This window comes from Coregonus clupeaformis, chromosome 18 (genome assembly GCF_020615455.1).
Source record: "Coregonus clupeaformis isolate EN_2021a chromosome 18, ASM2061545v1, whole genome shotgun sequence".
NCBI classification, from domain to species: domain Eukaryota; kingdom Metazoa; phylum Chordata; class Actinopteri; order Salmoniformes; family Salmonidae; genus Coregonus; species Coregonus clupeaformis.
In genome coordinates, this window is record NC_059209.1 from 54014854 (window position 1) to 54042798 (window position 27945).

A 27945-nucleotide genomic window follows, 5' to 3' on the forward strand; every position below is an offset into this window, starting at 1 on the left:
CGTCGATGAGAATGGGGGCGTGCTCAGTCCTCTTTTTTTTCCTGTAGTCCACAATCATCTCCTTTGTCTTGGTCACTTTGAGTGAGAGGTTGTTATCCTGGCACCACACGGCCAGATCTCTGACCTCCTCCCTATAGGCTGTCTCATCGTTGTCGGTGATCAGGCCTACCACTGTTGTGTCGTCGGCAAACTTAATGATGGTGTTGGAGTCGTGCCTGGCCATGCAGTCATGGGTGAACAGAGAGTACAGGAGGGGACTGAGCACGCACCCCTGAGGGGCCCCCGTGTTGAGGATCAGTGTGGCAGATGTGTTGTTACCTACCCTTACCACCTGGGGGCGGCCCGTCAGGAAGTCCAGGATCCAGTTGCAGAGGGAGGTGTTTAGTCCCAGGATCCTTAGCTTAGTGATGAGCTTAGAGGGCACTATGGTGTTGAATGCTGAGCTGTAGTCAATGAATAGCATTCTCACGTAGGTGTTCCTCTTGTCCAGGTGGGAAAGGGCAGTGTGGAGTGCAATAGAGATTGCATCATCTGTGGATCTGTTGGGGCGGTATGCAAATTGGAGTGGGTCTAGGGTTTCTGGGATAATGCTGTTGATGTGAGCCATGACCAGCTTTTCAAAGCACTTCATGGCTACAGACGTCAGTGCTACGGGTCGGTAGTCATTTAGGCAGGTTATCTTAGAGTCCTTGGGCACAGGGACTATGGTGGTCTGCTTGAAACATGTTGGTATTACAGACTCAGTCAGGGACATGTTGAAAATGTCAGTGAAGACACTTGCCAGTTGGTCAGCACATGCTCGGAGTACACGTCCTGGTAATCCGTCTGGCCCTGCGGCCTTGTGAATGTTGACCTGCTTAAAAGTCTTACTCTCATCAGCTACGGAGAGCGTGATCACATAGTCATCCGGAACAGCTGGTGCTCTCATGCATGCTTCAGTGTTGCTTGCCTCGAAGCGAGCATAGAAGTGGTTTAGCTCGTCTGGTAGGCTTGTGTCACTGGGCAGCTCGTGGCTGTGCTTCCCTTTGTAGTCTGTAATAGTTTTCAAGCCCTGCCACATCCGACGAGCGTCAGAGCCAGTGTAGTACGATTCAATCTTAGTCCTGTATTGACTCTTTGCCTGTTTGATGGTTCGTCGGAGGTCATAGCGGGATTTCTTATAAGCGTTTATGGTCTGTTTACATATATTTTAGAGGCTATTATACATAATTGTTTTATAAAACCTGTATAAACTGTATTTATAATTGTATGACAATAGTTTATGTTTATATAATTCAATTACACCATTTCTGATATATCACGTCTTACTTTTATTTTCCTGCACAAGAAAACTCAGGAAATGCATCACCTATGCCTCTACTGCCATTAATTCCAATTAGACTGGTTTGGGATTTTTCCCTGACCAAAATGGCTCCCATTTTCGTCCCATTTGGAACCTTTAGGGATTATGACATAGTCCCTCTATTAATTTAATAGCATCTCTATGTCCGAGACATCCAGGTGCTCTGTGTTAGGTGGTCGTCCTCAGTATTATCACAGAGGTTCTAAACCCAGAGGCGCAACATTGCGAGACTTCCGGGAACGCTTGCGAAGCCAGAACAAACCCGGCCGGGGTTTGGGGTTTGAGAAGTCAATGAGAAAAGTGAAAACATATTCCTTAGTTGTTTAATTTTCTCGAAATCTAAAGGCACAACCTAGATTAGAGCCAATGTCCTAAATAGCTGAACGAGTTATTACTCCAACCTCGTGAAAGTGACAAACTGAACCGTTTTAAATTTTCGTCAAAAACAACTTTATATCGAAGGAGTACCGTTGATTTCACGCCGTGCACATGCGCAGTTCGATGCAAGAGCCCGTTAGACCCGATGACGTGTTTCTGCGCATGAGTTTAGCTAGCCAACGTCGCCTACAAGTGTGATCGGGATTTCTATTGGAGAAGCAGTTTTAGCCTATCTTTATATTGTACTGGATTTGGTATTATAGCTGCCTCACGTATCTGCGGTAGGTTACATTGTTGCCATGGTGAGGGATTTTTTTTGAGCACTGTTGTCACTGCGTCATCACTGATTGCTGCGTGTTGACTGGTCTGCTAATGCTAGCTACAGTTGGTTTGAAGTCTGGAGTATTTTATAAAAGTAATATTTGTCATAAAACTGTAAAACCGATACTAGCTATTGTGTTTGCATAAATATGTGTTAATTTAGGCTAGCGAATGTTAGCTGTATTTTAGGAACAATACCGTTAGTTATCAGTCGTCAATGAATGCATCGATATATTTTGCTAGCTAACGTTAGCTAACAACCACCTTTTCTCTAAACTTACAACAGCAGGTCATGGTCGGCGTGTAACTGTATTTTCTAACTGGCATTACATTTGTTGCTTACATGATAACGTTACTTTCTGAAATGTGAATTCAGTGAAAAACCTATCCGAGTAGCTAACTAGCCCAATTGTGAATATCTGTGTTGGTCGCGCAACAGCCACAGGTGTTCAGTGATGTGCGAGGGTCCCTCCATGATATCTGGGCCCATACCCCCAGATCCCTCCCTTTTTCCCGAATACTACAAACGTCCTGCCTCTGGTAAGATAGCTAAAATGTACAGCTTTTTAAAATCCCAATAATTGTTGTTAAAACACGTCACCCAGTGTCTTCCTTACACTCCCATTCTTCTGTGAATGAATCTTATCCCAGCCAGGGGTCGTCTGGAGGGGAACGCTCATGGGACTCCAGCCCTTCTCTCTGGTCCCCTGGCACCAGACCCTGTGTTGTACCCAGGCTGCTACAGCTCCCGTGCCCCCCGGCACCCCCGCATCGGCCCTAACGCCACACACATTCTGGAGAAGGGCCAGAGAGGGGTGATGGGGGCCTTGCTAAGACTGGAGGGGGTCTCCCTCAGTCCCAACCCCACTAAGCACAGTAAGTCCAACGGCTACTGTTTCGTGGTAACCACAGGTCAATGCCATCTGCCACTTTCCTTGCCAATTTCAAAGCCACATTTGTGGTTGGAGTGCATGGACAGTTTCTCATTGTAGTACATTGCATGCAAGGGTGGTGACTGTCTTTTATATACAGGAAAATAAATAAAAAAGTTTCAACAGACACAATATAAGACTGTGTTCCCTTTCTCTAATTCCCTGTATTCTCTGTCTGTCCCACAGAGCAGCTGGTGCGTGACTACGGAAAGGAGAACGTGCGTCGGCTGAGGGAGATCCAGAGACGCTGCAGAGAGCAGGAGGCACAGAGGGAACACTCCCGTCCCGTCCCGGTCAAAGCCCTGTGGAGCTCCCCTAAATACCAGGACATCCCCTCCAGGGTCATGGCCCAGCTACAGGTGAGGGGGACTGGGAGATAGGCAGCCGTTTGTTTAGTGCACTGGGGGCTTCCACACCAAGCATAGACCTGTGCCAGTTAGTTTAAATTATAAGGATGTCCAGACTCCAGGGATGCTGGGCCTTCCTCTTATAACAAACCAGGGCACCACCATTAGCGTGGTATTTTTATTTTTGTCATAATGTGGGATCGATCCTACGTGGCTGTAGTGATGACCATGTCACAACCGACAATCTCTTTACATCCTCTCTCTCTTCCTTCTGCAGGAGACCAGCCCTCCTATGAAGCCGGAGTGTCAGAACTTTTTGAAGGCACATTCTATCTGTGGCTCTGCTGGCCCCCCGAGACCAAAGCGTGCCCTCTCACCCTCCACAAGAACAAGCCGTGCCCCATCGCCGTCCCCCTCACCTCGCTCAGCCTCCCAAAACCATACAGGGAACCAGAGTTTACAGGTGAGATAGGTACAGTGAGGGAAAAAAGTATTTGATCCCCTGCTGATTTTGTACGTTTGCCCACTGACAAAGAAATGATCAGTCTATAATTTTAATGGTAGGTTTATTTGAACACTGAGAGACAGAATAACAACAAAAAAATCCAGAAAAACGCATGTCAAAAATGTTATAAATTGATTTGCATTTTAATGAGGGAAATAAGTATTTGACCCCCTCTCAATCAGAAAGATTTCTGGCTCCCAGGTGTCTTTTATACAGGTAACGAGCTGAGATTAGGAGCACACTCTTAAAGGGAGTGCTCATAATCTCAGCTTGTTACCTGTATAAAAGACACCTATCCACAGAAGCAATCAATCAATCAGATTCCAAACTCTCCAACATGGCCAAGACCAAAGAGCTCTCCAAGGATGTCAGGGACAAGATTGTAGACCTACACAAGGCTGGAATGGGCTACAAGACCATCGCCAAGCAGCTTGGTGAGAAGGTGACAACAGTTGGTGCGATTATTCGCAAATGGAAGAAACACAAAAGAACTGTCAATCTCCCTCGCACTGGGGCTCCATGCAAGATCTCACCTCGTGGAGTTGCAATGATCATGAGAATGGTGAGGAATCAGCCCAGAACTACACGGGAGGATCTTGTCAATGATCTCAAGGCAGCTGGGACCATAGTCACCAATAAAACAATTGGTAACACACTACGCCGTGAAGGACTGAAATCCTGCAGCGCCTGCAAGGTCCCCCTGCTCAAGAAAGCACAAATACATGCCCGTCTGAAGTTTGCCAATGAACATCTGAATGATTCAGAGGAGAAGTGTTGTGGTCAGATGAGACCAAAATCGAGCTCTTTGGCATCAACTAAACTCGCCGTGTTTGGAGGAGGAGGAATGCTGCCTATGACCCCAAGAACACCATACCCACCGTCAAACATGGAGGTGGAAACATTATGCTTTGGGGGTGTTTTTCTGCTAAGGGGACAGGACAACTTCACTGTATCAAAGGGACGATGGATGGGGCCATGTACCGTCAAATCTTGGGTGAGAACCTCCTTCCCTCAGCCAGGGCATTGAAAATGGGTCGTGGATGGGTATTCCAGCATGACAATGACCCAAAACACACGGCCAAGGCAACAAAGGAGTGGCTCAAGAAGAAGCACATTAAGGTCCTGGAGTGGCCTAGAGAGTCTCCAGACCTTAATCCCATAGAAAATATGTGGAGGGAGCTGAAGGTTCGAGTTGCCAAATGTCAGCCTCGAAACCTTAATGACTTGGAGAAGATCTGCAAAGAGGAGTGGGACAAAATCCCTCCTGAGATGTGGGCTAACTACAAGAAACGTCTGACCTCTGGGATTTCCATCAAGGGTTTTGCCACCAAGTACTAAGTCATGTTTTGCAGAGGGGTCAAATACTTATTTCCCTCATTCAAATGCAAATCCATTTATAACATTTTTTGTTGTTATTCTGTCTCTCACTGTTCAAATAAACCTACCATTAAAATTATAGACTGATAATTTATTTGTCAGTGGTCAAACGTACAAAATCAGCAGGGGGTCAAAAAAATGTTGCCCTCACTGTACCTTAAAATAGCCCAAACTGACTGAATTAATGATGGACTCCACTGAAATGTAAACATATATTTATCCAATGAGTGTATATTTTAGCTGTGTATTTGCACATCTACCCCCAAACCTTGCCCTCTATGGTTGGAACCTCCACAGCTGAAGGTTTTTAATAACAAAGAGACACCTTTTTATTCAACGTCCAATTACCTCCAAATGTGGCTGAGCAGAATATCTCTTCTGTCTGTTTCTGCCAAGGAACAATATTAAAAATAAATGTGGTATGATTCTTTCATGATGTGCTATCCTCTGAGCCCAAATGCATACTTAATGAATTAGTATATTCAGTTGCAGGTGCAGGGCAGGATGGTGGACTTTGTGAGCCACAACGCGCAGGCTGCAGGGAAGACAGTCCTCCGTCGCTCCCAGTCATTGACCAACCTGAGGAACAGTCAGCCCCTGCCCAGCGCCGTCAAGGGACAGGTGCCTCAGTAGTAAGTACACTGAACCAATATACATTATCCTCCTCTAACTGCACATAACAACAAGTCTATCATGCATTCAAAAGTGGAAGTCACTGGAAGTAGCAAATATTCACTCCAGATCCGATAATTCTGCCTCATAGTTACAAAGCATACTTTTTTCTGACACTATGAATCATTCTCTCTCTCTCTCCCTCTCCCTCTGTCTATCAGCCTTGAGGAGCGGAAGGAGCAGTGGCGAAGGGAGGAGGAGGAGAAGAGGAGGAACATTCCTGATCCATCCATCCCAGCTGGTCACACCCTGATGCCAGAGAGGGAGAGACAGGAGACCCTGGAGTCACTCAAAGAGAGTAGGGATTTTACCACAAACACTTTTACATTATTTGTCTTATGCCTAGTCTTTTTCAAGTTGCTTAGTATGTATACATCAGCTCAAATAATGGTATTTACTATTGAAAAGATGGTGTGTATTTCTGTTGAACCTTCAGATCAAGATGGATGCTCTTTTCTCTTTTGTCTCTCTCTCTTCTTCCAGCCCATCGGTCTCTGGTGAGTGAGCTGCTGTCTCTTCCAGTCAGAGCCGACTCTCTGGGTGTCCGTTCCCGTCGTGCTCAGCTGGACCGCAGGCTCTCTGAGGTGGAGGAGGCCATCAAGATCTTCTCCAGGGACAAAGTCTACGTCAAGACAGACTCCTAACACAAGAGGAGGCCTGCCTGGATCTTATTCACTAGGCAAGATCGTGGGAGAAAACATTCTGAAAGCCTGGGAGACACTATTTGAACTTGTCCTATGAAGGCTATTTTTATTTTTTGTTCTCTCCTTTACGTGCCTACTGAAAGTGATCCTGCAGTCTAAGAGGCTGCTGGGAAATAGCCTAGACTCTAGAGCTATTATTAATGTAATTTATAAAGAGGGAGATTGTAAAATGAAGTGATTTATTTATCCTGTGACACTAAGCAGGATGCATTCACTAGCGCTTGACTTCCAATGGCCTACTACTGAATGTATTATAATAACATTTATTGTATATAGCGCTTTACATTACAAACAAGAATCTCAAAGTTGCTTTGAAAATAAAAACAAATGTAGGGATCTGACAGTTCATGGTTGATGGTCTTTCACAGCTTCAGATGTAGAGGCATTTGGGAAAGGCAGTCAGTAGCAGTAGCTTGAGCAGAGGGAGCATCGATGATACAGACAGGCAGGGAGAAAACTTCAGTCAGATACTTTTCTTAGGAGGGCAATTAGGCAGCCCTACTGTAAACCAAGCACTTCTGTTGGCAGAGAATGTACTTCACTGTAGTGGTGTGTGTGTAATGCCAATTTTAGCTGACTCAGAATCATATAAACTTGGAACTGGCTGAAATGTGATGTCCAAACTGGGTTGATTGTCTTGTTTTTGTCATTTTGTGTGTCATTAAACTTTGAGGGTGTTTTTATAGTGCCTCGTCATATGAATGTGAGGACCAGAGACTCTTCTATCGCGCAACCAATTGTGTCTGACCTTAATTTGTAAGTCATTTTCTACGTGTGTACCATATTCGCATAACACTACCGCTCACTGGTCTACTTTCAACCAAAAATTGCTATTTATCTCTTGCGATTTCTGTGATGTGTAACTCAGGCCCTGCCCCCTCGTAGTGGAATTCATTGTTCGTCTACTCTCCTGCTAATATTAATAGCTAGCAGGCTGCAGAGGCTGTTTTAGCTAGCTACATTACCTCTTGCAAGAAAGTAAAATAAGAATACAATATACTTTAGAAAAAAGCTAGAATACAGAGATGAGTAAAAGGAAAGCGCCACAGGAATCCCCAAACGAGGGAATAACAGACTTTCTTACAGGTAAATCAAGCGGCGTGCTAGCTACCAGCTAACGACACCTGGCTAGCACATATGAATAGGTTAGCTAGCTAGCTTAATTTGCAACCAAATATCGCAAACAATGGGTCAAGCAGATGGACATAATATGAATAGCTTGTTACTAACTAGTATATAAAACACGAATGCAAATGTATTTCAATCTTTAAAACGCTAACCCCTAGTGTTGTGTAGTCCTCGTAACGTTGAGTTAGCTAATAGCTGTGTCAAACTCGTCACATTTAATCCCCTTTTGCACAGCCTGTTATGGTGAGGTAAAACGTCAGCATCTGTGATGCTCATGGACCATGGTTAATAGCCTGTTAATCCCTCCAATATTCTCTGTTAGTTTATGTTTCTTCAATATGCGAAGTCTGAGTGAGTATGATTCTATATTTGTTTCTTACTCTCCCAGAATTGGCCAACTATGAGAGGAATGTCAACAGAGCTATCCACAAGTACAACGTCTACAGGTAAGACATGGTAGTAGTGTAGTGAAGGATGCTAGTGTCCCTTCACAACAGGCATCTGAATAAGTCATTTGTCTGGCTCCTTCAGCCCCACGTTTACAGTGAAGAACTTTATCTGTGTTGTGCAACTGTTTTTCAGGAAAGCCGCTTCAGTGATCTCCAAGTACCCCCAGAAGATCAAAAATGGGGAGGAGGCCAAGAAACTGGTGAGGGCATAGGTGTCTCAGACAGTACAGTGCTGTTATAGCAGTAGTTGATTGACTTGGAAGCTCATCTGATGTTAGCCCAAGATGTAATCAAATCAAATGTTATTTGTCACATACACGTGTTTAGCAGATGTTATTGATGGGTGTAGCAAAATGCTTGTGCTTCTAGCTCCGACAGTGCAGTAATATCTAACAATTTCACAACATATACCCAATACACACAAATCTAAGTAAGGAATGGAATTAAGAATATATACATGTATGGACGAGCAATGACAGAGCGGCATGGACTAAGATACAGTAGAATATTATAGAATACAGTATATACATATGAGATGAGTAATGCAAGATATGTAAACATTATTAAAGTGACTAGTGTTCCATTTCTTAAAGTGGCCAGTGATTTCTATAGGAAGCAGCAGCCTCTAATGTGCAAGTGATGGCTATTTAACAGTCTGATGGCCTTGAGATAGAAGCTGTTTTTCAATTATCTCGGTCCCAGCTTTGATGCACCTGTCCTAACCTCGCCTTCTGGATGATAGCGGGGTGAACAGGCAGTGGCTCGGGTGTCCTTGATGATCTTTTTGGCCTTCCTGTGACATCGGGTGCTGTAGGTATCCTGGAGGGCGGGTAGTTTGCCCCCGGTAATGCGTTCGGCAGACCACACCCCTCTCTGGAGAGCCCTGCGGTTGTGGGTGGTGGAGTTGCCGTACCAGGCGGTGATACAGCCCGACAGTATGCTCTCAATTGTGCATCTGTAAAAGTTACTACCGTTACTCCTTAAGGTCCAAGGACCTTCCTTGTATGTTATTTTCAGAGGTAGACTGGCTCTGGCAGCCAAAACAGCCAAGTACTCCATCTAAACGTGAATCGATTCTCAAAACCGATATAGTTATATAAACATAAAGCCCTCTACTTTCATATCACATCAAAATAATTTCACAAATGCAAAATATACACTTACTGTACACTTTTTTTAACCGGCAGCCAACCGTATTTTTCAGTGACCACACGTTTCTGGAGGCTTTCTTCTGTTACGCACAGGTGTACGGAGTATGCTAGATAGCTAATTAGCACAGGTGGTCCCTCTGTCTTCCGTCTGTCTTCCGTAAACACGCGCTGTAATATGGAAATAGGGTGTTGTGGCAACACTTACCCAATAAAGGTGTGTATCAATTTAACCTTTAGTTATTTTTTTAAACATTTCATGCCTTTATGAAAGATAAGGTCCTTATGCTTCCAAAACTGTACAGCAAGCGGCGCGTGTTAATGTTCAGACCGAGCGTTGGGGCTCTTAACAAAACTCCTGTACAGAAGACGCCTTCGTCCAATTACTTTTATGTCATGATCAAGGGTTAATCTGATGCCAGCCAATGCTCACCAGTAAAGTAGTATAACAATACATCATTATACTTCCATTATACATTATATTGTGTTAATCTATTTTAAATAGGAGGGAGTTGGAAAAGAGATCGCTAAGAAGATAGATGAGTTTTTACAAACAGGAACACTCAAGAAGTTGGAAAAGGTGAGTGTTTGAGGAATTACATATTATCCTTCATGCATAGACAGTGAACTCTGTGTTAAAGGTGCAGTCTGTCACTTCTTTGTCCACTGTAACCACAATGCAAAATGCACAAACAAAATATGATAATTATATTGTTATTTCCACTCAGTTTGATGCAGGCTAATGGATTGTGTTTATCTTCCCAGATTCGTAATGATGACACCAGCTCATCCATCAACTTCCTTACCAGAGTTACTGGTATTGGGTATGTCTTCTGCTTTGTTTGTTAAACCCAATCCCTGACCCCTTTTTCTAGCCCTGGGGTGGCAAACTCTTCTCGCAGAGAACTACCGTTCCACAGGATTTTGTTCCAGCCTTTATCAAACACACATAACCAGTTGTTAACTCTTCTCCCTCCTTCTCCAGTCCGGCTGCTGCCAGAAAGTTTTTTGATGAGGGAGTGAAGACCCTGGAAGGTTTGTCGAACTTTTAAAGCTATTTTTTACATTAAGAAGAATATACCAGAATAGCCTGCAGTGCATATGGTGAAGGGGTTGAGTATATACAGTGGGGGAAAAAAGTATTTAGTCAGCCACCAATTGTGCAAGTTCTCCCACTTAAAAAGATGAGAGGCCTGTAATTTTCATCATAGGTACACATCAACTATGACGGACAAATTGAGAGAAAAAAAATCCTGAAAATCACATTGTAGGATTTTTAATGAATTTATTTGCAAATTATGGTGGAAAATAAGTATTTGGTCACCTACAAACAAGCAAGATTTCTGGCTCTCACAGACCTGTAACTTCTTCTTTAAGAGGCTCCTTTGTCCTCCACTCGTTACCTGTATTAATGGCACCTGTTTGAACTTGTTATCAGTATAAAAGACACCTGTCCACAACCTCAAACAGTCAGACTCCAAACTCTACTATGGCCAAGACCAAAGAGCTGTCAAAGGACACCAGAAACAAAATTGTAGACCTGTACCAGGCTGGGAAGACTGAATCTGCAATAGGTAAGCAGCTTGGTTTGAAGAAATCAACTGTGGGAGCAATTATTAGGAAATGGAAGACATACAAGACCATTGATAATCTCCCTCGATCTGGGGCTCCACGCAAGATCTCACCCCGTGGGGTCAAAATGATCACAAGAACGGTGAGCAAAAATCCCAGAACCACACGGGGGGACCTAGTGAATGACCTGCAGAGAGCTGGGACCAAAGTAACAAAGCCTACCATCAGTAACACTCTACGCCGCCAGGGACTCAAATCCTGCAGTGCCAGACGGGTCCCCCTGCTTAAGCCAGTACATGTCCAGGCCCGTCTGAAGTTTGCTAGAGTGCATTTGGATGATCCAGAAGAGGATTGGGAGAATGTCATATGGTCAGATGAAACCAAAATATAACTTTTTGGTAAAAACCCAACTCGTCGTGTTTGGAGGACAAAGAATGCTGAGTTGCATCCAAAGAACACCATACCTACTGTGAAGCATGGGGGTGGAAACATCATGCTTTGGGGCTGTTTTTCTGCAAAGGGACCAGGACGACTGATCCGTGTAAAGGAAAGAATGAATGGGGCCATGTATCGTGAGATTTTGAGTGAAAACCTCCTTCCATCAGCAAGGGCATTGAAGATGAAACGTGGCTGGGTCTTTCAGCATGACAATGATCCCAAACACACCGCCCGGGCAACGAAGGAGTGGCTTCGTAAGAAGCATTTCAAGGTCCTGGAGTGGCCTAGCCAGTCTCCAGATCTCAACCCCATAGAAAATCTTTGGAGGGAGTTGAAAGTCCGTGTTGCCCAGCGACAGCCCCAAAACATCACTGCTCTAGAGGAGATCTGCATGGAGGAATGGGCCAAAATACCAGCAACAGTGTGTGAAAACCTTGTGAAGACTTACAGAAAACGTTTGACCTGTGTCATTGCCAACAAAGGGTATATAACAAAGTATTGAGAAACTTTTGTTATTGACCAAATACTTATTTTCCACCATAATTTGCAAATAAATTCATTAAAAATCCTACAATGTGATTTTCTGGAATTGTTTTCTCATTTTGTCTGTCATAGTTGACGTGTACCTATGATGAAAATTACAGGCCTCTCTCATCTTTTTAAGTGGGAGAACTTGCACAATTGGTGGCTGACTAAATACTTTTCCCCCCCACTGTATGGGAATGCCATACAATTTCAAAAGTAACTTCAATTATTATTATTAGACTAGAGTGCGCTCCAAAAGTGTTGGGACAGTGACACATTTTTTGTTGTTTTTCTCTGTAATGGATTTGAAATTATACAATGACTATGAGGTTAAAGTGCTGACTGTTAGCTTTAATTTTAATTTTCATCCATATCGGGTTACAGATGCACAAATATCATACTCCCAAGACATGCTAACCTCTCACCACGGGGAGGTTATCAATTTTGGGGGGAATTATATTTATGCCTCTTTTTCAACGATTCATTCACGATTCATTCAGGATTATCAGTAATCATGGTAGCATCCACATTAATGTAGAAGTGTTTAGAAATATATTCTATTCCATATCGGTTCACCTCAAATTAAAGCTGACAGTCTGCACTTTAACCTCAGTCATTGTATCATTTCAAATCCAAAGTAATGGAGTACACATACAAAACAAGGAATGTGTCACTGTCCCAATACTTTTGGTGCTCACTGTATATTAACAATGTTGTGCTTTTAGATCTGAAGAAAATTGAACACAAGCTCAATCATCATCAGCAGATTGGACTCAAGTAAGTGTGAATTTCCTGTCAGTGGTTCAATCTGCCTGCACCAATGTAAGTGTTTTGCTAATGTTGTATGAGCATCATTGGTTGGTGTCTCATACATTCCAATTTAAGTTTCCTGTTCATGCTTGATGGCATGTGTGTGACGCTGCTCTGTGTCTGCTGTAGGTACTTTGAGGAGTTTGAGAAGAGGATTCCACGAGCTGAGATGACGAAGATGGAGGTGGGTGAAATTACTGTTGTGAAAACATTTTATGCCACTTTTTAAAAGTGGTTAGAATGGCGTTTATTTACTCTTACTACTGTCTTACACTTTGTGTGTGTTTGTCCAGACCTTCATTCTGCAGGAGCTGGAGTTGCTGGATACTGAGTACATCGGGACCATCTGTGGAAGCTACAGGAGAGGTGAGTCCTGACATGTAGTGGTGTACTTGGAGGTTTTTAGTATTAGTAATAACTGTGTGTACTGTTTAGATGTGCATGTTTCATGTATGATCAAGGAAGTGATTGCACTGGGAAGAAAAATAAACTAGATTTATTTTTTTGGTCATTTTCTCATTATTTATCTGTTCCTGCATTCTCTTCTGCAGGTGCTGAATCCAGTGGGGATATTGATATCTTGTTGACCCACCCAAACTACACCTCTGTGGATGAGAAACAGGTAACCACCAAACTCCACAATGCCTACTGCTGCTTTGGTACTGTAATGATTAATATACACACACTAAGGTACAGTTGACTCCTTTATAAGTGCACATTGGATAAGTGCAATCTCCATTTAAGTGCTTTACAGTTCACCAGTCCATATTTGAATACATTCTTGATATTTGCTATGTATATCTTCATGCTTTGGTTTAGTGCATGCATTCATGACAGCCCAAGGGCATTGCATTCAACAGAAGACGACCTTTTATGACTTTCATATGCTCATCCCATCCTTCCTTTGTTCTTCCTCTTCAAGCCCAAACTTCTCCATGCCGTGGTGGAACATTTTGAGTCCATTGGGTTCATTACAGACACACTGTCCAAAGGAGACACCAAATTCATGGTGAGGACTGCGTGTGGCTAGCTAGCTGCAGGGAATATTGCTTTATCTGTTTCTTTAACAGTGAAAGTAACTAAGATGTTTTATGTCTTCATTTGTAATGTAATTTGTACAGCAAGTGTCTGTACTGCTTTCACTTAACTAAATTGGAAGCAAGCGTTCAAGCACATGGCTCACTGCTTATTTATGTGATAGTTACTCTCTCTAGTCACATTAGTCAGAATGTTTATCAATTCAACCTATATTTTACCTGGTCCACGACCTGGTCATTGATTTGATGGTTGCTGTCTCTAGGGAGTCTGCCAGCTGCAGCAAAATGATGAAGACGGGGAGGAATATCTTCACAGGCGCATTGATATCAGGTGGGTATCTAGTGTCCTCTTGACACCGCCTGATATAGAGGTCCTAGATGGCAGGAAGCTCGGCCCCAGTGACGTACTGGGTTGTACGCACTACCCTCTGTAGCGCTTTGCGGTCAGATGCCAAGCAGTTGCCATACCAAGCGATGATGCAGCCAGTCAAGATGCTTTCAATGGTGCAGCTGTATAACTTTTTGAGGATCTGAAGGCACATGCCAAATCTTTTCAGCCTCCTGAGGGGGAAGAGGCGTTGTTGTGCCCTCTTCACAACTGTTGTTGTGTGTGGACCATGATAGGTCCTTAGTGATGTGGACTCCGAGGAACTTGAAGCTCTCGACCCGCTCCACTACAGCCCTGTCGATGTGAATGGGGGTGTGCTCGGCCCTCCGTTTCCTGTAGTCCACAATCAGCTCCTTTGTCTTGCTTACTTTGAGGGAGAGGTTGTTGTTCTGGCACCACACTGCCAGGTTTCTGACATCCTCCCTATAGGCTGTCTCATCGTCGTCGGTGGTCAGGCCTACCACCATTGTGTCGTCGTCAAACTTAATGATTGTGTCGCTATAACAGAAATAAAATGTCCCTTATCTTACTGCAGGTTAATTCCTAAGGACCAGTATTACTGTGGTGTGCTGTATTTCACTGGCAGTGACATCTTCAATAAGAACATGAGAACTCACGCTCTGGAGAAAGGCTTCACTCTCAACGAGTACACCATCCGGCCAGTGGGGGTCACTGGTGAGTCACACTGAAATAGCAGCAGTCCAAAATCAACCCCTTGCCGCAACTGCTAAAGACATTCTGTTTGGTTCTGAAAGGACCGGATGGATTGGTGTAAGCTGAGGAAACTCATATTGCTTACACACAGCGAATCCTTCAGATCCAAGTGTCTAGAGATTGATTTTGGATTAGGCACCTGTATCTTATTTACTGAAATTCATAAATGTATCTATCTCTGTCATTAACTGGTGGGTTAGCCAACTGTGTAAAGTGACTTAAACTGCAAGGTTAGTTCATGTCTGTTTCTCTGTGGTTGTAGGTATGGCCGGAGAGCCTCTGATGGTGGACAGTGAGAAGGACATCTTTGACTACATCCAGTGGAAATACAAAGAGCCCAAAGAGCGCAGCGAGTGAAAGGAGGGGTTAAAAATACACTTTTTATCCTCACATGATTTAACTTCAAAGGCTGAAAATGGTGTATGTGTTTCTGTGTGTTTTAGGGATTCTATATATTTTGGTGTCTGTTTTCCCAGGAGGGAAAAATAGGACAAAACCATGAGGTTTCTCCCAGTCCCACTGACTTTTTATACCAGGTAATAGATATTGAAGTGAACTCTATCAGTGTTTTTGAAATCACTAGTAAATGCAATCATGCATTGAGAACGAAATATGCTTTAGATTGACAAATCATTTAGAGCTTCAAATAGACTTGCAAACACTCATCATATGCATGATGTGTTCTTTGATTGCCAGAGATTTCTACAGTCTCTGACAATGCCAAGAGTAAGACATCATTATTTATTTACAGTGCTGTCACTCAGCAGAAACATGCAAATATATTTGTATTGATGGTGCTGAGGTAGTAACTTATGTGTCTCAAACAGCAACACAGTGTGTCAGTCTTTCTGCTTTGTGGCTGTCTTGTTTGGCTAGCTAGGCAACAATGTTGCCTTGACTTCAGAAACAGACTGGCTAAAGCATAGGGCTGCTGCCAGATCTTGTTGGTATGCCTGACTAGTCACTCCTGCAGCATCTGTGTACATTGTTGTTTCCCTTACTCACTCAAAGTTAAGATTTCAATATGTGGCATTTCTAAATAGATTTTTGTGTTTCTCATTCTGCTGGAGTTGACCTAGTATTTTATATCAAACCTACCTTGCACATCCAGTTGTTTCTCCATTTGTAACTCACCCATCAAAAATCACAATATGCCTTTTTAAATTATTTGTTCTGGTCTAATTCCTCAAATGGAAAAGCAGAAGAATCTGTGCGCGCTCAGATAGTAGTTCATATGGTGCTCTTCGATGTCCCAGGTTTGTGGCATTGATGAATAAATCATTTTACTTCAAGTCAAATGTTTATACACTACATGGCCAAAAGTATGTGGATACCTGCTTGTTGAACATCTCATTCCAAAATCATGGGCATTAAGAGTGGAGACTGCTATAACAGCCTCCACTCTTCTGGGAAGGCTTTCCACTAGATGTTGGAACATTTCTGCGGGGACTTCCATTCAGCCACAAGAGCATTAGTGATGTCGAGCGATTAGGCCTGGCTCGCTAAATGTGTTTAAATTGTAAAGAAAGACAATAGTTGGGCTATAAGAAATGTTTTATTCAATGGGGCTAGGCAAAGCAAAATACTTAATTTCACCTATACAACAATATAGCCTATTAACGTACAGTATGGTTTACAATATCATAAACAATAGTATTTTACACGTTCCGAATTACATTTTATATATTCATACGGTTTAAGAGGGCACTTTTGTCATGACGACAAGGTGAAGGTGCTCTACTCAAACGGCACAACATAATCATTTAGATTGACCACAGCATACTACAACCATATCGTATAATTGAGGGATGTCTCCTTTCATATTTGGAAAAGGACAAAGTAGTAGAAGTAGAAACTGATGCTGCTGCTGCAGCATTGATCATCTTCACAGTGGGAATCCAGTTGACGTGGGTGTCTTAATAGGTCAGCTGGTGAACCTACAGTAGTACATAAATGAAAAGCACATCTGATGTTAGAATATCACTTCTTCAGGTCACCTATACCATCAAGGTTCTTAATTTTTTGGTTGTGTTTAATTCATTCAGGTGTTTTAGTGTCATATAAAGATTAAATCTATTGTTGGGCTGGAACAACCAATGCAGGTTGTCCTATCACATTGAGGCCTTTGTCCTATGCTGTAATTATCACTGGGTTGTCAAATCAGTGGAGGCTGGTGACTTGAAAAATTGAGGAGGATGGGAGACCCATGGTATAGGCATTCCGCACAGAGACGTCAAAGTGTGTTTCAAAAATCGCTTGAGTCATTATTTTAACCTAAAGCATTTAATAAAGACATTTCTAATACAATATTATGGGGAATGGGAATGAGAGGGCTGCTTCCACAGTGTTAGGAAGGGATCACAGCAGTGATTGAATGAGGGTATGAGGCATGAGCTGAGGTGTTCAGAGGCTTGACTTCTGTGCAGGACAGGATTTGACTGGGAAGACAAATAACACAACACACTACACAGCAGCAACCTTATACTTTTTCATTTGAATTATATTTAGACTAGATTAGGAGGGGGAGACAACTGATAGACAATGGAACTCGCAGGGCTGAGTTTGCTTTATGCATGTTTGCATCATGCAGGCCTATGCAACTGTAGGCTTATACAAAATTAACTCACATCTGTCATCACTATTATGTTGATTGATTAATTCCAGTTAATAATTTTGGATTGAAAACGTATAGGCAGCCTAGCCAGCCCAATTTTGAATATAAACCAAATGTGATCACATTCACATTTTCTCCTGACACACACATGGACTATAAATACATAACGTTACCAATTAGTTACCCTGACCAAATGGACAGCGCACATAGGTTGTATGCAGCTGCTCTTATTAGTAGCCTACAGTTGATCTGACTGGAAAATTGTCTCGTTTTCATCCCATACAGCATGTCAGATCTCTGTTTAGGTGTAGCCTAGGCTGCTGCAACATTTATGTAATGGGTTTTTGCTTGTGTCTGTCCGGAGTGATTGTGTTTTTTGTATTTGTATTTATTATGGATCCCCATAATAAAGCTACTGTTCCTGGGGTCCAGCAAAATTCAGTCAGTAAAACATTAACTGTTATCATTTTTGCTAAATAAATACAGGAGGAAAGTGGAAAGCCTACTTGAGCGCGCGCGAAAAATGCGCTGCGTCAACCTCTCTCTTTAATCTAACTTTTAATGGATGATGCGATGGAAGCTATTGAATTGATTTCGACATCCCAGAAAAAGACAGAAGACAGTAGAAAGTTCCATATGTTCAGCAAGTAAAGCATCGTAACGTGCAATTACCGCTGCAAGCGCCTTGTAGTTGCACTTGTTAGCGGAACTTTCCTCTCGTAGTGTCCTCTAAAAGCCTGTTCTTGCATGCACAAATATGCAGTGGGGTTGATAAACCGCTTGAGAACATCCCTGTTTCTTCTTACTTTCTTGTTGTGTTGCGCAGTTTGAATACGCAGACCTTCGTCATGATCGATGCGGCTTTTTCCCAAAAGCTTGAATCTGATGTGAGCATGTACAGTTGAAGTCGGAAGTTTACATACACCTTAGCCAAATGCATTTAAGTTTTTCACAATTCCTGACATTTAATCCTAGTAAAAATTCCCTGTTTTAGGGAAGTTAGGATCACCACTTTATTTTAAGAATGTGAAATATCAGAATACTAGTAGAGAGAATGATTTATTTCAGCTTTTATTTATTTCATCACATTCCCAGTGGGTAAAAAGTATACATACACGCAATTAGTATTTGGTAGCATTGCCTTTAAATTGTTTAACTTGGGTAAAACGTTTTGGGTAGCCTTCCACAAGCTTCACACAATAATTTGGGTGAATTTTGGCCCATTCCTCCTGACAGAGCTGGTGTAACTGAGTCAGGTTTGTAGGCCTCCTTGATCGCACACGCTTTTTCAGTTCTGCCCACAAATGTTCTATAGCATTGAGGTCAGGGCTTTGTGATGGCCACTCCAAAACCTTGACTTTGTTGTCAACCTTAAGCCATTTTGCCACAACTTTGGAAGTATGCTTGGGGTCATTGTCCATTTGGAAGACCCATTTGCGACCAAGCTTAACTTCCTGACTGATGTCTTGAGATGTTGCTTCAATATATCCACATAATTTTCCTTCCTCATGATGCCATCTATTTTGTGAAGTGCACCAGTCCCTCCTGCAGCAAAGCACCCCCACAGCATGATGCTGCCACCCCTGTGCTTCACGGTAGGGATGGTGTTCTTCGGCTTGCAAGCGTTCCCCTTTTTCCTCCAAACATAACGATGGTCATTATGGCCTAACAGTTCTATTTTTGTTTCATCAGACCAGAGGACATTTCTCTAAAAAGTACGATCTTTGTCCCCATGTGCAGTTGCAAACCGTAGTCTGGCTTTTTTATGGCGGTTTTGGAGCAGTGGCTTCTTCCTTGCTGAGCGGCTTTTCAGGTTATGTTGATATATAACTCGTTTTACTGTGGATATAGATACATTTGTACCTATTTCCTCCAGCATCTGCACAAGGTCCTTTGCTGTTGTTCTGGGATTGATTTGCACTTTTCCCACCAAAGTACGTTCATCTCTAGGAGACAGAACGCGTCTCCTTCCTGAGCGGTATGATGGCTGCGTGGTCCCATGGTGTTTATACTTGCGTACTATTGTTTGTACAGATAAACGTGGTACCTTCAGGCGTTTGGAAATTGCTCCAAAGGATGAACCAGACTTGTGGAGGTCTACAATTTTATTTCTGAGGTCTTGGCTGATTTCTTTTGATTTTCCCATGATGTCAAGCAGTGAGGCACTGAGTTTGAAGGTAGGCCTTGAAATACATCCACAGGGTACACCTCCAATTGACTCAAATGATGTCAATTAGCCTATCAGAAGCTTCCAAAGCCATGACATCAGTTTCTGACGTTTTCCAAGCTGTTTAAAGGCACAGTCAATTTAGTTTATGCAAACTTCTGACCCACTGGAATTGTGATACAGTGAATTATAAGTGAAATAATCTGTCTGTAAACAATTGTTGGAAAAATTATTTGTGTCATGCACAAAGTAGATGTCCTAACCGACTTGCCAAAACTATAGTTTGTTAACAAGACATTTGTGGAGTGGTTGAAAAACTAGTTTTAATGACTCCAACCTAAATGTATGTAAACTTCCGACTTCAACTGTATATGCTCCCTGCTTTTTTTTTGGCGTTTAGCTGAACGATCGATGTTCTTCATGTCACTGTACCCCTCTTTCGCCCAAGGCTGACTTTCCAAAAAGCAGGCAATGCCAGCAATACAGGTGGCTTGATGAAAGGCTCCCTGTTAACCAGCTATACTTTTGATACCAATTTCATCCTTCTTCATGAAACTGATCTCAAGCAGAGGTCGACCCTCAGTTTTAATTCGCACCTTTTCCGTGTACCCCAGAGAATGAAAGGGGTTCTTCAACAAAAAGTCTACAAAATTTGACTCTAGCTAGCTACTGCTACTTGCTACTGAAGTCAGCAAGGCAAATTGAAATAAATTGCACTAACTGGTGTGGGGATCTATTTTCTTACAACTAGATGTGATGCCTAGCTTAGAAAGAATACATTAATTATTAAACATAATAGGTTTGTGCTGTACTGATATAGATTGTTTAACATAACAAGCTGTGATTAATGTGAGGAACCGTTAGGGGGTAGGCCGAGATAGACTTGTGACTCACACAAACACTGCCTCTTTGTTAAACCGCTCAAGGACATGTGTACTGCAACAGAAACAACTAACACCTGGCAACAGGGATGCGCCAAGAGTCTGGGACCAGCCTGTGCGCCATCGATAGGTTGGGTAAGTTTAAACCACACCCAGCCTCTACTCTGACAGGCCCAGCCTGGAGCAGGAACTATCTCTGTCAGAGTATTAAAGAAGAACCTTGGGTTGAAAAAGTTAGTGTTGCGTGGTGTTTCAGTGGGCCCGTATATACGAACATCATATTTACCATTCAAGTGTTTGCATTCATTAAAATACTAGTCTATTTTAGAAGACGTGTATTGACCTCTTTTTGTTCCTATACCAGATTTGAATTGACGCAATTTAACACTATTTTTTTATTTTTCTTAAGTTTGATTTGGTTTTTAACCTTATGGTCCACTTAGGAGCCTACAACAAGTCACAGTAAAACATTTACATTTTTAACCATAACATTTTAACCATTTTTTTGTATACAATCTACATTAACAATCTAAATGGACCAAAAAGAGACAATAGAAAAAACTGTCAATGACAATGTGAGAAAATGATGGTAACTAGTCTGGCCCTAATTCAGGTTAATTGTTTGTTATTTTTCGACCCCCCACCCCCACACACACAGGCTGTGCTGGCTCACAGAAAGAGTGGGTCATCGTCATTTTGGTCAAGGCTCTCTATGGCAGGTTCAGCAACTGAGGGAGCTGACTTAAACGAGTAAGCAGCTGATGTGCCAAAAAGCTGCAAAACATTATCAGGCAGCTGGTGCTCATAGCAAGCCTCACCAGACAGCTTCAGTCCATATCGAATGTACAGGATGGAGTTAAGGGTCTGCAAGGACATCCGATTTCTAAGTTTGCTTTTTACCACACTCATCTGGCTGAATCCTCTCTCGACTTCAGCATTCAAGTGTGGCAAGGACAACACAGACACAGCAGCCATGGCAAGTTTCTTGAAACTGGTTGATATCAGCTGCATCCCTGAACTTCCAAATCTCACTCCAGAAGCCCAGTGTGTTTTTTGTCTCATTCCATTTACTAAGATGGATGGCACGCCATTGCTGGACAATCTTGTCTATCTCTGCAGGGGAGTAGCCAAGGAGCTTGGCTATTTTTTATATTTCTCCAAGGCTCTTATTGTGCTTTAGAGTTTCCTCCACATTGAAAACGGACATGTACTGCAATGCTTCGATGTTGTCCAGCAGTCTCACCCTCAACTCATTAGTGAGGGAGATGGTGAAGGCTACACACCGCTTTCAGACATTGTTTTCATCCTCAGGCGCAAGGTGGAGCTCAGCTGCCTTTGACTCAAAAAGGTAACCAAGGTACGGTTTGGGACCGATGTATCCATCTATTGGCCCTTTGAGTACATCAACATTTGCCAGTGGATTCAGCACCCTGCTGCTCACAGACTTGATCAGGCTAACCAAGCTGTCAAGTAGCTTAAGAGGATCTACTTGCTCTCCCTCAAAAGCTTGATGGCCAACTGTACCTCAACCAGCACTGACTTCAAAAAATGTTTGTTTTGAGGATCACTGTACATGGAGTATAAAACCTAAGCCATGAATCAGTGTTCACTGGACTTGGTGACTGTGAAATGCAGCCTAAGCTCCTCCCACTGGTCCAAAATGCGTGAAACAGCGGGTTCAATGGAGAGCCAACGTGTGGCACACACCTTAGTTATCTGTAAAGGTTTCTCCCCACAGTTGATGGTCTCATTTATGGCCTTGTAGGCCTCCCTGCGCTTTGGAGACACTGAAAACCAGTTATAAGTCTCTCGTACCAAGTACTCCACACTACGGGGGATGGTGTCATTGGAAGCATGACTTACAGCAAGCTGCAGAGAGTGGCACACACAGCGAATAAGAACCAGATATTTGAGGCCATACTCCTCCTTCAGCACATTATGGACCCCATTGTTAATCCCCATCATAACAGAGGCATTGTCAGTCCATATCCCCAGGAGTTTCTCTTTTTTAAGACAACACTTCGAGGAAAGCCACAACAGCACAGGCTATAGATTTGGCATCTCCTCCCTCCAACTCAACAAGCTCCAGAAATGTTGATACAATTGTCTGCTTGGTGTCACTAAAGTACCTTATCACAACCCCCAGGTACTTAGAAACACTTACATCCGTGGACTCATCGAGGAGGAGGCTGAAACGCTGGTCACCCACACCTGCGACCAACTTTTTCAGAAAGTATGGTGCTAGAACACCATTAATCATTTCTGTGCACTTTGTCCTGTGCATTTTGAAGTGGGTAGCAGCAGTGGAGTCTGAGAAAGCAGCTCTACATGCTTCTCCAATGTGATCACATGCCAGCATGGAACAGTGTTCAGCGATAGCTAATGCCATGTTGGCCTCAGCCTTTTTTGCAGAGTCAATTTTTTTTAAACCATAAATGGCAGCTTGTTTTGGATGGAACTGTTATAAGGCTTTGCCTTTTGAGTATGTTTTCATGTTGTCATGTGTTTTTTTACATCACTAAGTTTGGCGTAGAAATAAGCCTTACAATACAGGCAGTATGCCCGTGTATCATCTCCAACAAACAGCTTCAACCAGCCTTTGAATTCAGGGTTTGATTCCCACTCCTTTCTGTATTTTTGAGTGTACAGTTTAGACTGAGACATGATGAGCTAGCCAGCTAGATGTTTAGCTTATGTCACAGAGAGGCACACACACAGTGGACAATGTAAGTGACTGAGGCTGTGTGAGTCAAATGCAGTGATTTATTTTTGTGCAGTGATTTATTTTAGACAAAGAACATTTTACATTTACATCCTGCCCTGAATGTAAGCCTCCGAGGAGCCTCCACTGATATGAATATATGATAATCACTGGAAGTTTTTTGGGTCAATAGTGACCTTCAGGCTATATGGATGTCATATTTTACAATTTATGTCTCCCCTTTTCATGGTCATGGCTAGAAGGGATCCAGTTTTTGTCAAATTAACGTCATATTTGACATTTCATAGCAGATTAGGAGAATTTAGGCAGCAGGTTATGAGAATTAGGTTACAGTTAGGAAAAGGGTTAGGGTTAGCTAAAATGCAATAAAAAATATTTGGGAACAATTTGACAAAAGCTGGATCCCTTTTAGCCAGGACCCCTTTTTCATAGGCCTAGATTACATGGTTGCATTCAAGACAAGGTCGTTTTTTATTGATCTGTTGTCAGTAGAGTAGGCCTAGGCTACCATCGTATTAAAAAATATTCTGCTAATTTCTCCAGTCATATAAAGTGTAGTAGAATTGTATGAAATGTTTATCAAAGGCCACATTTTTCCCATGCAAAGGAAACGTCTCTGATATAGCCTATAAACCTATGCCACTACGCGCTTGTTAATAGCCTAAATGATCACTATCCAATCTACTCATCACAAATGCGATGATCGAGGCATGTAATCCTTTGTTATAACGGTTAATTTTTATGGTGATAAATAGCTTCCCCAAAATGTTAAACTCACGTGACACATGCTAATTGCTAGACTACAAGCTATCTAACTAGCTTAGCATAGCAGCTCAACTAAACTCGAAATCGATCAGACTTCATTTACCAGTGATGAAATGATCGTAGCAGACCAGTTACTGAGAGCTGTCTGGGTTCAGGTCTTGACGGGCAAAACGTTTTTTTCGCTTTTCTGACAATTCTTGAGTGTTATCTCATTGGTGTAACCAATGGTATTTCATGGTTGCGGGGAATCTGTAAACATATTTTCCCCCCCGTTCTTTCCTGCCTTGTTAGAGCAGCCAGATACTCTACAGAAAATGACCGTGCTGATGAATCAACTAGTTTTAGGCACTGTTATCATGCAGTTTGGGGTAGCCACTCGGCTGTTGTTGTCAGAAGAATTAATGCGGTGGTCTTCCAACATGGCCGCCTGGAGGCGTCGTACGTCAACTGCAAGCCATCTATAGCCCCTTTAGTACGGTCATTTAATAGAATCTCTATGCCTCTGCGGATTTGTCTGAGCTGTGCTGCTAAGCAGCCAGTTAGCAGCAGCACCCAGTAGGTCATGGCTAGAAGGCCAGCTTTTGTAAATTTAACGTCAGATTGGAATTTTCGTAGCAGGCAGCAAGCTAATATCAAAGACAGTACACTCAAATATATGTATAAGTTACCCCTTCTGTCTGTGGTACAGTAGGGTTTAGAAACTGTGATAATATTGTTGTTTACAACGGTTTCCACGGAAACCGACGACGCGTGGGAACCGCAAAGCATGATGGGTTGAAATAAAATGCAATGAGAAACACCAACGAAAGCTGCGAGAGATTGACCAATAACTACACCGAATGCATAACGGGGTAGCCAATAGGATATAGGTGCCATTGGGTCAGGTCAGTTACACACCCACATTACTTTTTGTCAACCTCTACTTAGCGGGAGTTGTAGCTGTGAAACCAAGCGTCCATATAGCGGAGAAAACCGGCGTTGGATATTTAGGTAAAACTTAGCTTGGCTATTATGAGATATCGATCGTTATCTTTTGATTGATCATAGTGGAGGAGGTAGTCTATTATTAATTTGGTATCTGAATTGATAAGTAACGTTACAGTTGAAACCGCTATTTGCGTCTGTGAGTGGCACAAAATGGTCATTGACGTTGATTCATCCGCTAGCTAGCTAACGTTAGATTGTCAGACAGCTATCAACTTACATTTTGACATCTAGCTAATATCATGACATACGTATTTGTTAGCGAAATAAGTTAGCACCTGTCTTACACTTAAAGGAAAGCATTGCTGTTTGCACTGAATTGTAAGTTAACGTTAGCTAGTTAACAGTAGCTAGCTAATTTTAACTTGAGTCTTGACTCATTTGGGAAAATGGTGTTAGCTAGCTACTGTAAAACTAGATTTATCAAAGCAAAGGTCAATGTTATCTTTTTTTCCTGAGTGATCATGTGGAAAATTTCACTAACGTTCTTTGGAGAAGATAAGGATTCTAGTTAGCTAGGCAATTAACTTTAGAAGCGTATCCATAGAAACTGCGCAGTAGCGGTGATGGAAATTGTTACGCAACGTAGATAAAATAATAGTTCCCCGGGATGCCATGTACCCATTATTATGTAATTGGTATTTGCACGGCAGCAAGACAAGTGCTGCTTGGTGTGTTAAGCTCTGATCTGAAGATGCTGCTTTAGCTACTAGTGGATGATGAGTCTTAATATGCCAAGCTCTTTCTAGAAGAAGTGAGTACGGTTAAATGCAGGGTGAGCCCAAGTTGATCCTCCCATGCCATTAATACGGTGATGTGTTTTGGGCTCCTAGGGCAACCATGTCTGACAGAAAAGCAGTCATAAAAAATGCCGACATGTCGGAGGAGATGCAGCAGGACGCAGTCGAGTGCGCCACGCAGGCTCTGGAGAAGTACAACATCGAGAAAGACATCGCTGCATACATCAAGAAGGTAGCTACCCAGACGACAGTTCAATGACTAACATGGTCTGTGGTCCATGGAAGTCACTGATGAACTTCACTAACAGCGTGGTGCCGAGACCAGGCTTTGTGGAATCTAGCTCCTAATGCATCGATTTGCCCAAGGTCAATACTTATAAAAATGTAAATTATTAAACGCCCACCGTGTACCTGTTTGGCCTCTGTGGTTGCGTGCCTTTGTTTGCTGTCGTTTTCAATAAACTATAATGAAATACCACCACGAACTGTTTCCTTGTTGAGATTCAACGAGCGCATTTGCACTAAGTTGCTATCTTATAGCAACAGGTCTGTGGCTATCTTATAGCAACAGCATGAGCTAACAGTCGGTGGTTGTATTTGATTAATGTTTATTGAAAAAGTATGGGTTTCAGCATTTTTTTTTATTTATATAGGCACGGTTTACTCTACAAATTTAGGTACAAGGTTTACGTTTTTAAGTATTGACCTTGGGCGAATCGACAGTCGGAGCTAGATTCCACAAAGCCTGGATGAAGTTCATCAATCTTTCTTCACTGTCGAGTTTAGTCCGCTAGGTCTGTGGCTGAATGACTCTCTGCCTATTCCCCATGCAGAACAGTCAGTGTGACTCTTACCATAAATTACACTGTGGGCTGCGGGGGATTGATTTATGATGTTGCTATCAGTTGTCCACAATTGTTAAAATCTTGTGTTTGATGCTCAAACGATCTGTTGAATTGCATACATGGGGAAAGGGATGTTATCCCTGGCTTTGGTATGAAATTCAGTTAAAATAGTCAGACCTTCATACTAAATGTTAGCTGCCTGACAAGTTACTGGTTTACTATAAATCAATGGCAAACTGTATGAAATGTACTACAGTGGTGCTGAAAAAACACTATACTGAACAAAAATATAAATGCAACAACTTCAATGATTTTACTGAGTTACAGTTCATATAAGGAAGTCGGTCAATTGAAATAACTGAATTGGGCCCTAATCTATGGATTTCACAACTGGGCAGGGGCATTGCACATTGCCTCAACTTGAGACATCTGTGGCATTGTATTGTGTAACACAACTGCACATTTTAGTGGCATTTTATTGTCCCCAGCACAAGGTGCACCTGTGTAATGATCATGCTGTTTAATCAGCTTATTGATATGCCACACCTGTCAGGTGGATGGATTATCTTGGCAAAGGAGAAATGCTCACTAACAGGTATTGTGAACAAATGTCTGTACAACATTTGAGAAATTAGCATTTTGTGCATGTGGAACATTTCTGTGATCTTTATTTCAGCTAATGATACATTGGACCGACCAACACTATTTTTGTAGAGTATATTTAGGGAGGGAACCAAACCATTACCTATTTTAATGGTTCCCTCAATGAATGCTATGTCTGGTTAATCACTGCATTCCTGTCTCTGCCCCGCCCAGGAGTTTGACAAGAAGTACAACCCCACCTGGCATTGCATCGTAGGGAGGAACTTTGGCAGCTACGTGACCCATGAGACCAAGCATTTCATCTACTTCTACTTGGGCCAGGTGGCCATCCTGCTTTTCAAGTCTGGCTAAGGGGCCAGCCGCCCCAGCCCCTTCAACATCAACTGACCATTAAATACGGACTTGACAGAAAGGCTGTATCATTCCTGGTCAACTGGGACTGCCTTTTTCTGTGCTGCTTTCTACTATTTTGTTCATTGTTGAAGAAAAAATACATGGCCATGTGAGAAATTAAACACTTTGTATTTATTTTTGTTTTCTATTACAGTAGATTTGATGTTGTCATTTTTTAAAATTAATTAAAGTGATATCGTTTGGCTTTCTGGGTTTACCTGTTGGAGTAGTTTGTTATTTTAGCTACTTATGTTCACACTCCTTTTTTGGCTATGAAGCATGTCACAAGGTCCATCATCCAAATTGGTATATGGCAGCAGGCCTTTTTTTGTCTGATGACCAGAAACTACATGTGAAAATAGATTATCATCCCACTCACTTAACCATAAATTACACTAGCTCAGGTAAATGTCACACGAAGAGGTAAAGGGCTCTTGGCTAATC

At 42.4% G+C, this 27945-nt stretch overlaps 3 protein-coding genes across 5 annotated transcripts; all 3 read left to right on the forward strand.

Moving 5' to 3' along the window:
• The first annotated feature begins 1892 nt into the window (after window positions 1-1892).
• LOC121573226 (enkurin domain-containing protein 1) lies at window positions 1893-7263 on the forward strand. Of its 3 annotated transcripts, none has more exons than XM_041885121.2 (8): window positions 1893-2001; window positions 2481-2581; window positions 2693-2917; window positions 3160-3332; window positions 3598-3783; window positions 5689-5834; window positions 6036-6172; window positions 6358-7263. In XM_041885121.2, the coding sequence occupies exons 2-8, from the start codon at window positions 2497-2499 to the stop codon at window positions 6516-6518; spliced, it is 1113 nt and encodes a 370-aa protein (XP_041741055.1). In that variant the 5' UTR covers window positions 1893-2001; window positions 2481-2496; the 3' UTR covers window positions 6519-7263. The 3 variants fall into 3 exon arrangements, with proteins under 3 accessions (XP_041741055.1, XP_041741057.1, XP_041741056.1); XM_041885123.2 differs by having other exon boundaries at window positions 5695-5834; XM_041885122.2 differs by lacking the exon at window positions 1893-2001 and adding an exon at window positions 2030-2135.
• Window positions 7264-7440: 177 nt separating this feature from the next.
• On the forward strand, window positions 7441-16079 carry LOC121573262 (DNA polymerase beta-like). The gene is made up of 14 exons (XM_041885124.2): window positions 7441-7664; window positions 8095-8152; window positions 8289-8355; window positions 9809-9883; window positions 10069-10127; window positions 10289-10338; window positions 12564-12615; window positions 12778-12832; window positions 12942-13014; window positions 13200-13270; window positions 13571-13657; window positions 13949-14016; window positions 14609-14748; window positions 15050-16079. Exons 1-14 carry the CDS (start codon window positions 7604-7606, stop codon window positions 15142-15144), a joined length of 1011 nt encoding a protein of 336 aa, XP_041741058.1. The 5' UTR covers window positions 7441-7603; the 3' UTR covers window positions 15145-16079.
• Window positions 16080-24827: 8748 nt separating this feature from the next.
• Window positions 24828-27706, forward strand: LOC121573210 (dynein light chain 1, cytoplasmic). The gene is made up of 3 exons (XM_041885120.1): window positions 24828-24926; window positions 25754-25892; window positions 27322-27706. Exons 2-3 carry the CDS (start codon window positions 25761-25763, stop codon window positions 27457-27459), a joined length of 270 nt encoding a protein of 89 aa, XP_041741054.1. The 5' UTR covers window positions 24828-24926; window positions 25754-25760; the 3' UTR covers window positions 27460-27706.
• Window positions 27707-27945: the final 239 nt, after the last annotated feature.

Excerpts from the sequence above, each read along its gene's own strand:
- LOC121573226 (XM_041885121.2), top strand. The coding sequence starts at position 2,497 with ATGTGCGAGGGTCCCTCCATGATATCTGGGCCCATACCCCCAGATCCC. Across the intron at positions 3,333-3,597 it reads GGGTCATGGCCCAGCTACAG|GAGACCAGCCCTCCTATGAA; the intron begins GTGAGGGGGACT and ends TTCCTTCTGCAG. Across the intron at positions 5,835-6,035 it reads AAGGGACAGGTGCCTCAGTA|CCTTGAGGAGCGGAAGGAGC; the intron begins GTAAGTACACTG and ends TCTGTCTATCAG.
- LOC121573262 (XM_041885124.2), top strand. The coding sequence starts at position 7,604 with ATGAGTAAAAGGAAAGCGCCACAGGAATCCCCAAACGAGGGAATAACA. Across the intron at positions 10,128-10,288 it reads ACCAGAGTTACTGGTATTGG|TCCGGCTGCTGCCAGAAAGT; the intron begins GTATGTCTTCTG and ends CTCCTTCTCCAG. Across the intron at positions 14,749-15,049 it reads CCGGCCAGTGGGGGTCACTG|GTATGGCCGGAGAGCCTCTG; the intron begins GTGAGTCACACT and ends CTGTGGTTGTAG.
- LOC121573210 (XM_041885120.1), top strand. The coding sequence starts at position 25,761 with ATGTCTGACAGAAAAGCAGTCATAAAAAATGCCGACATGTCGGAGGAG. Across the intron at positions 25,893-27,321 it reads TCGCTGCATACATCAAGAAG|GAGTTTGACAAGAAGTACAA; the intron begins GTAGCTACCCAG and ends TGCCCCGCCCAG.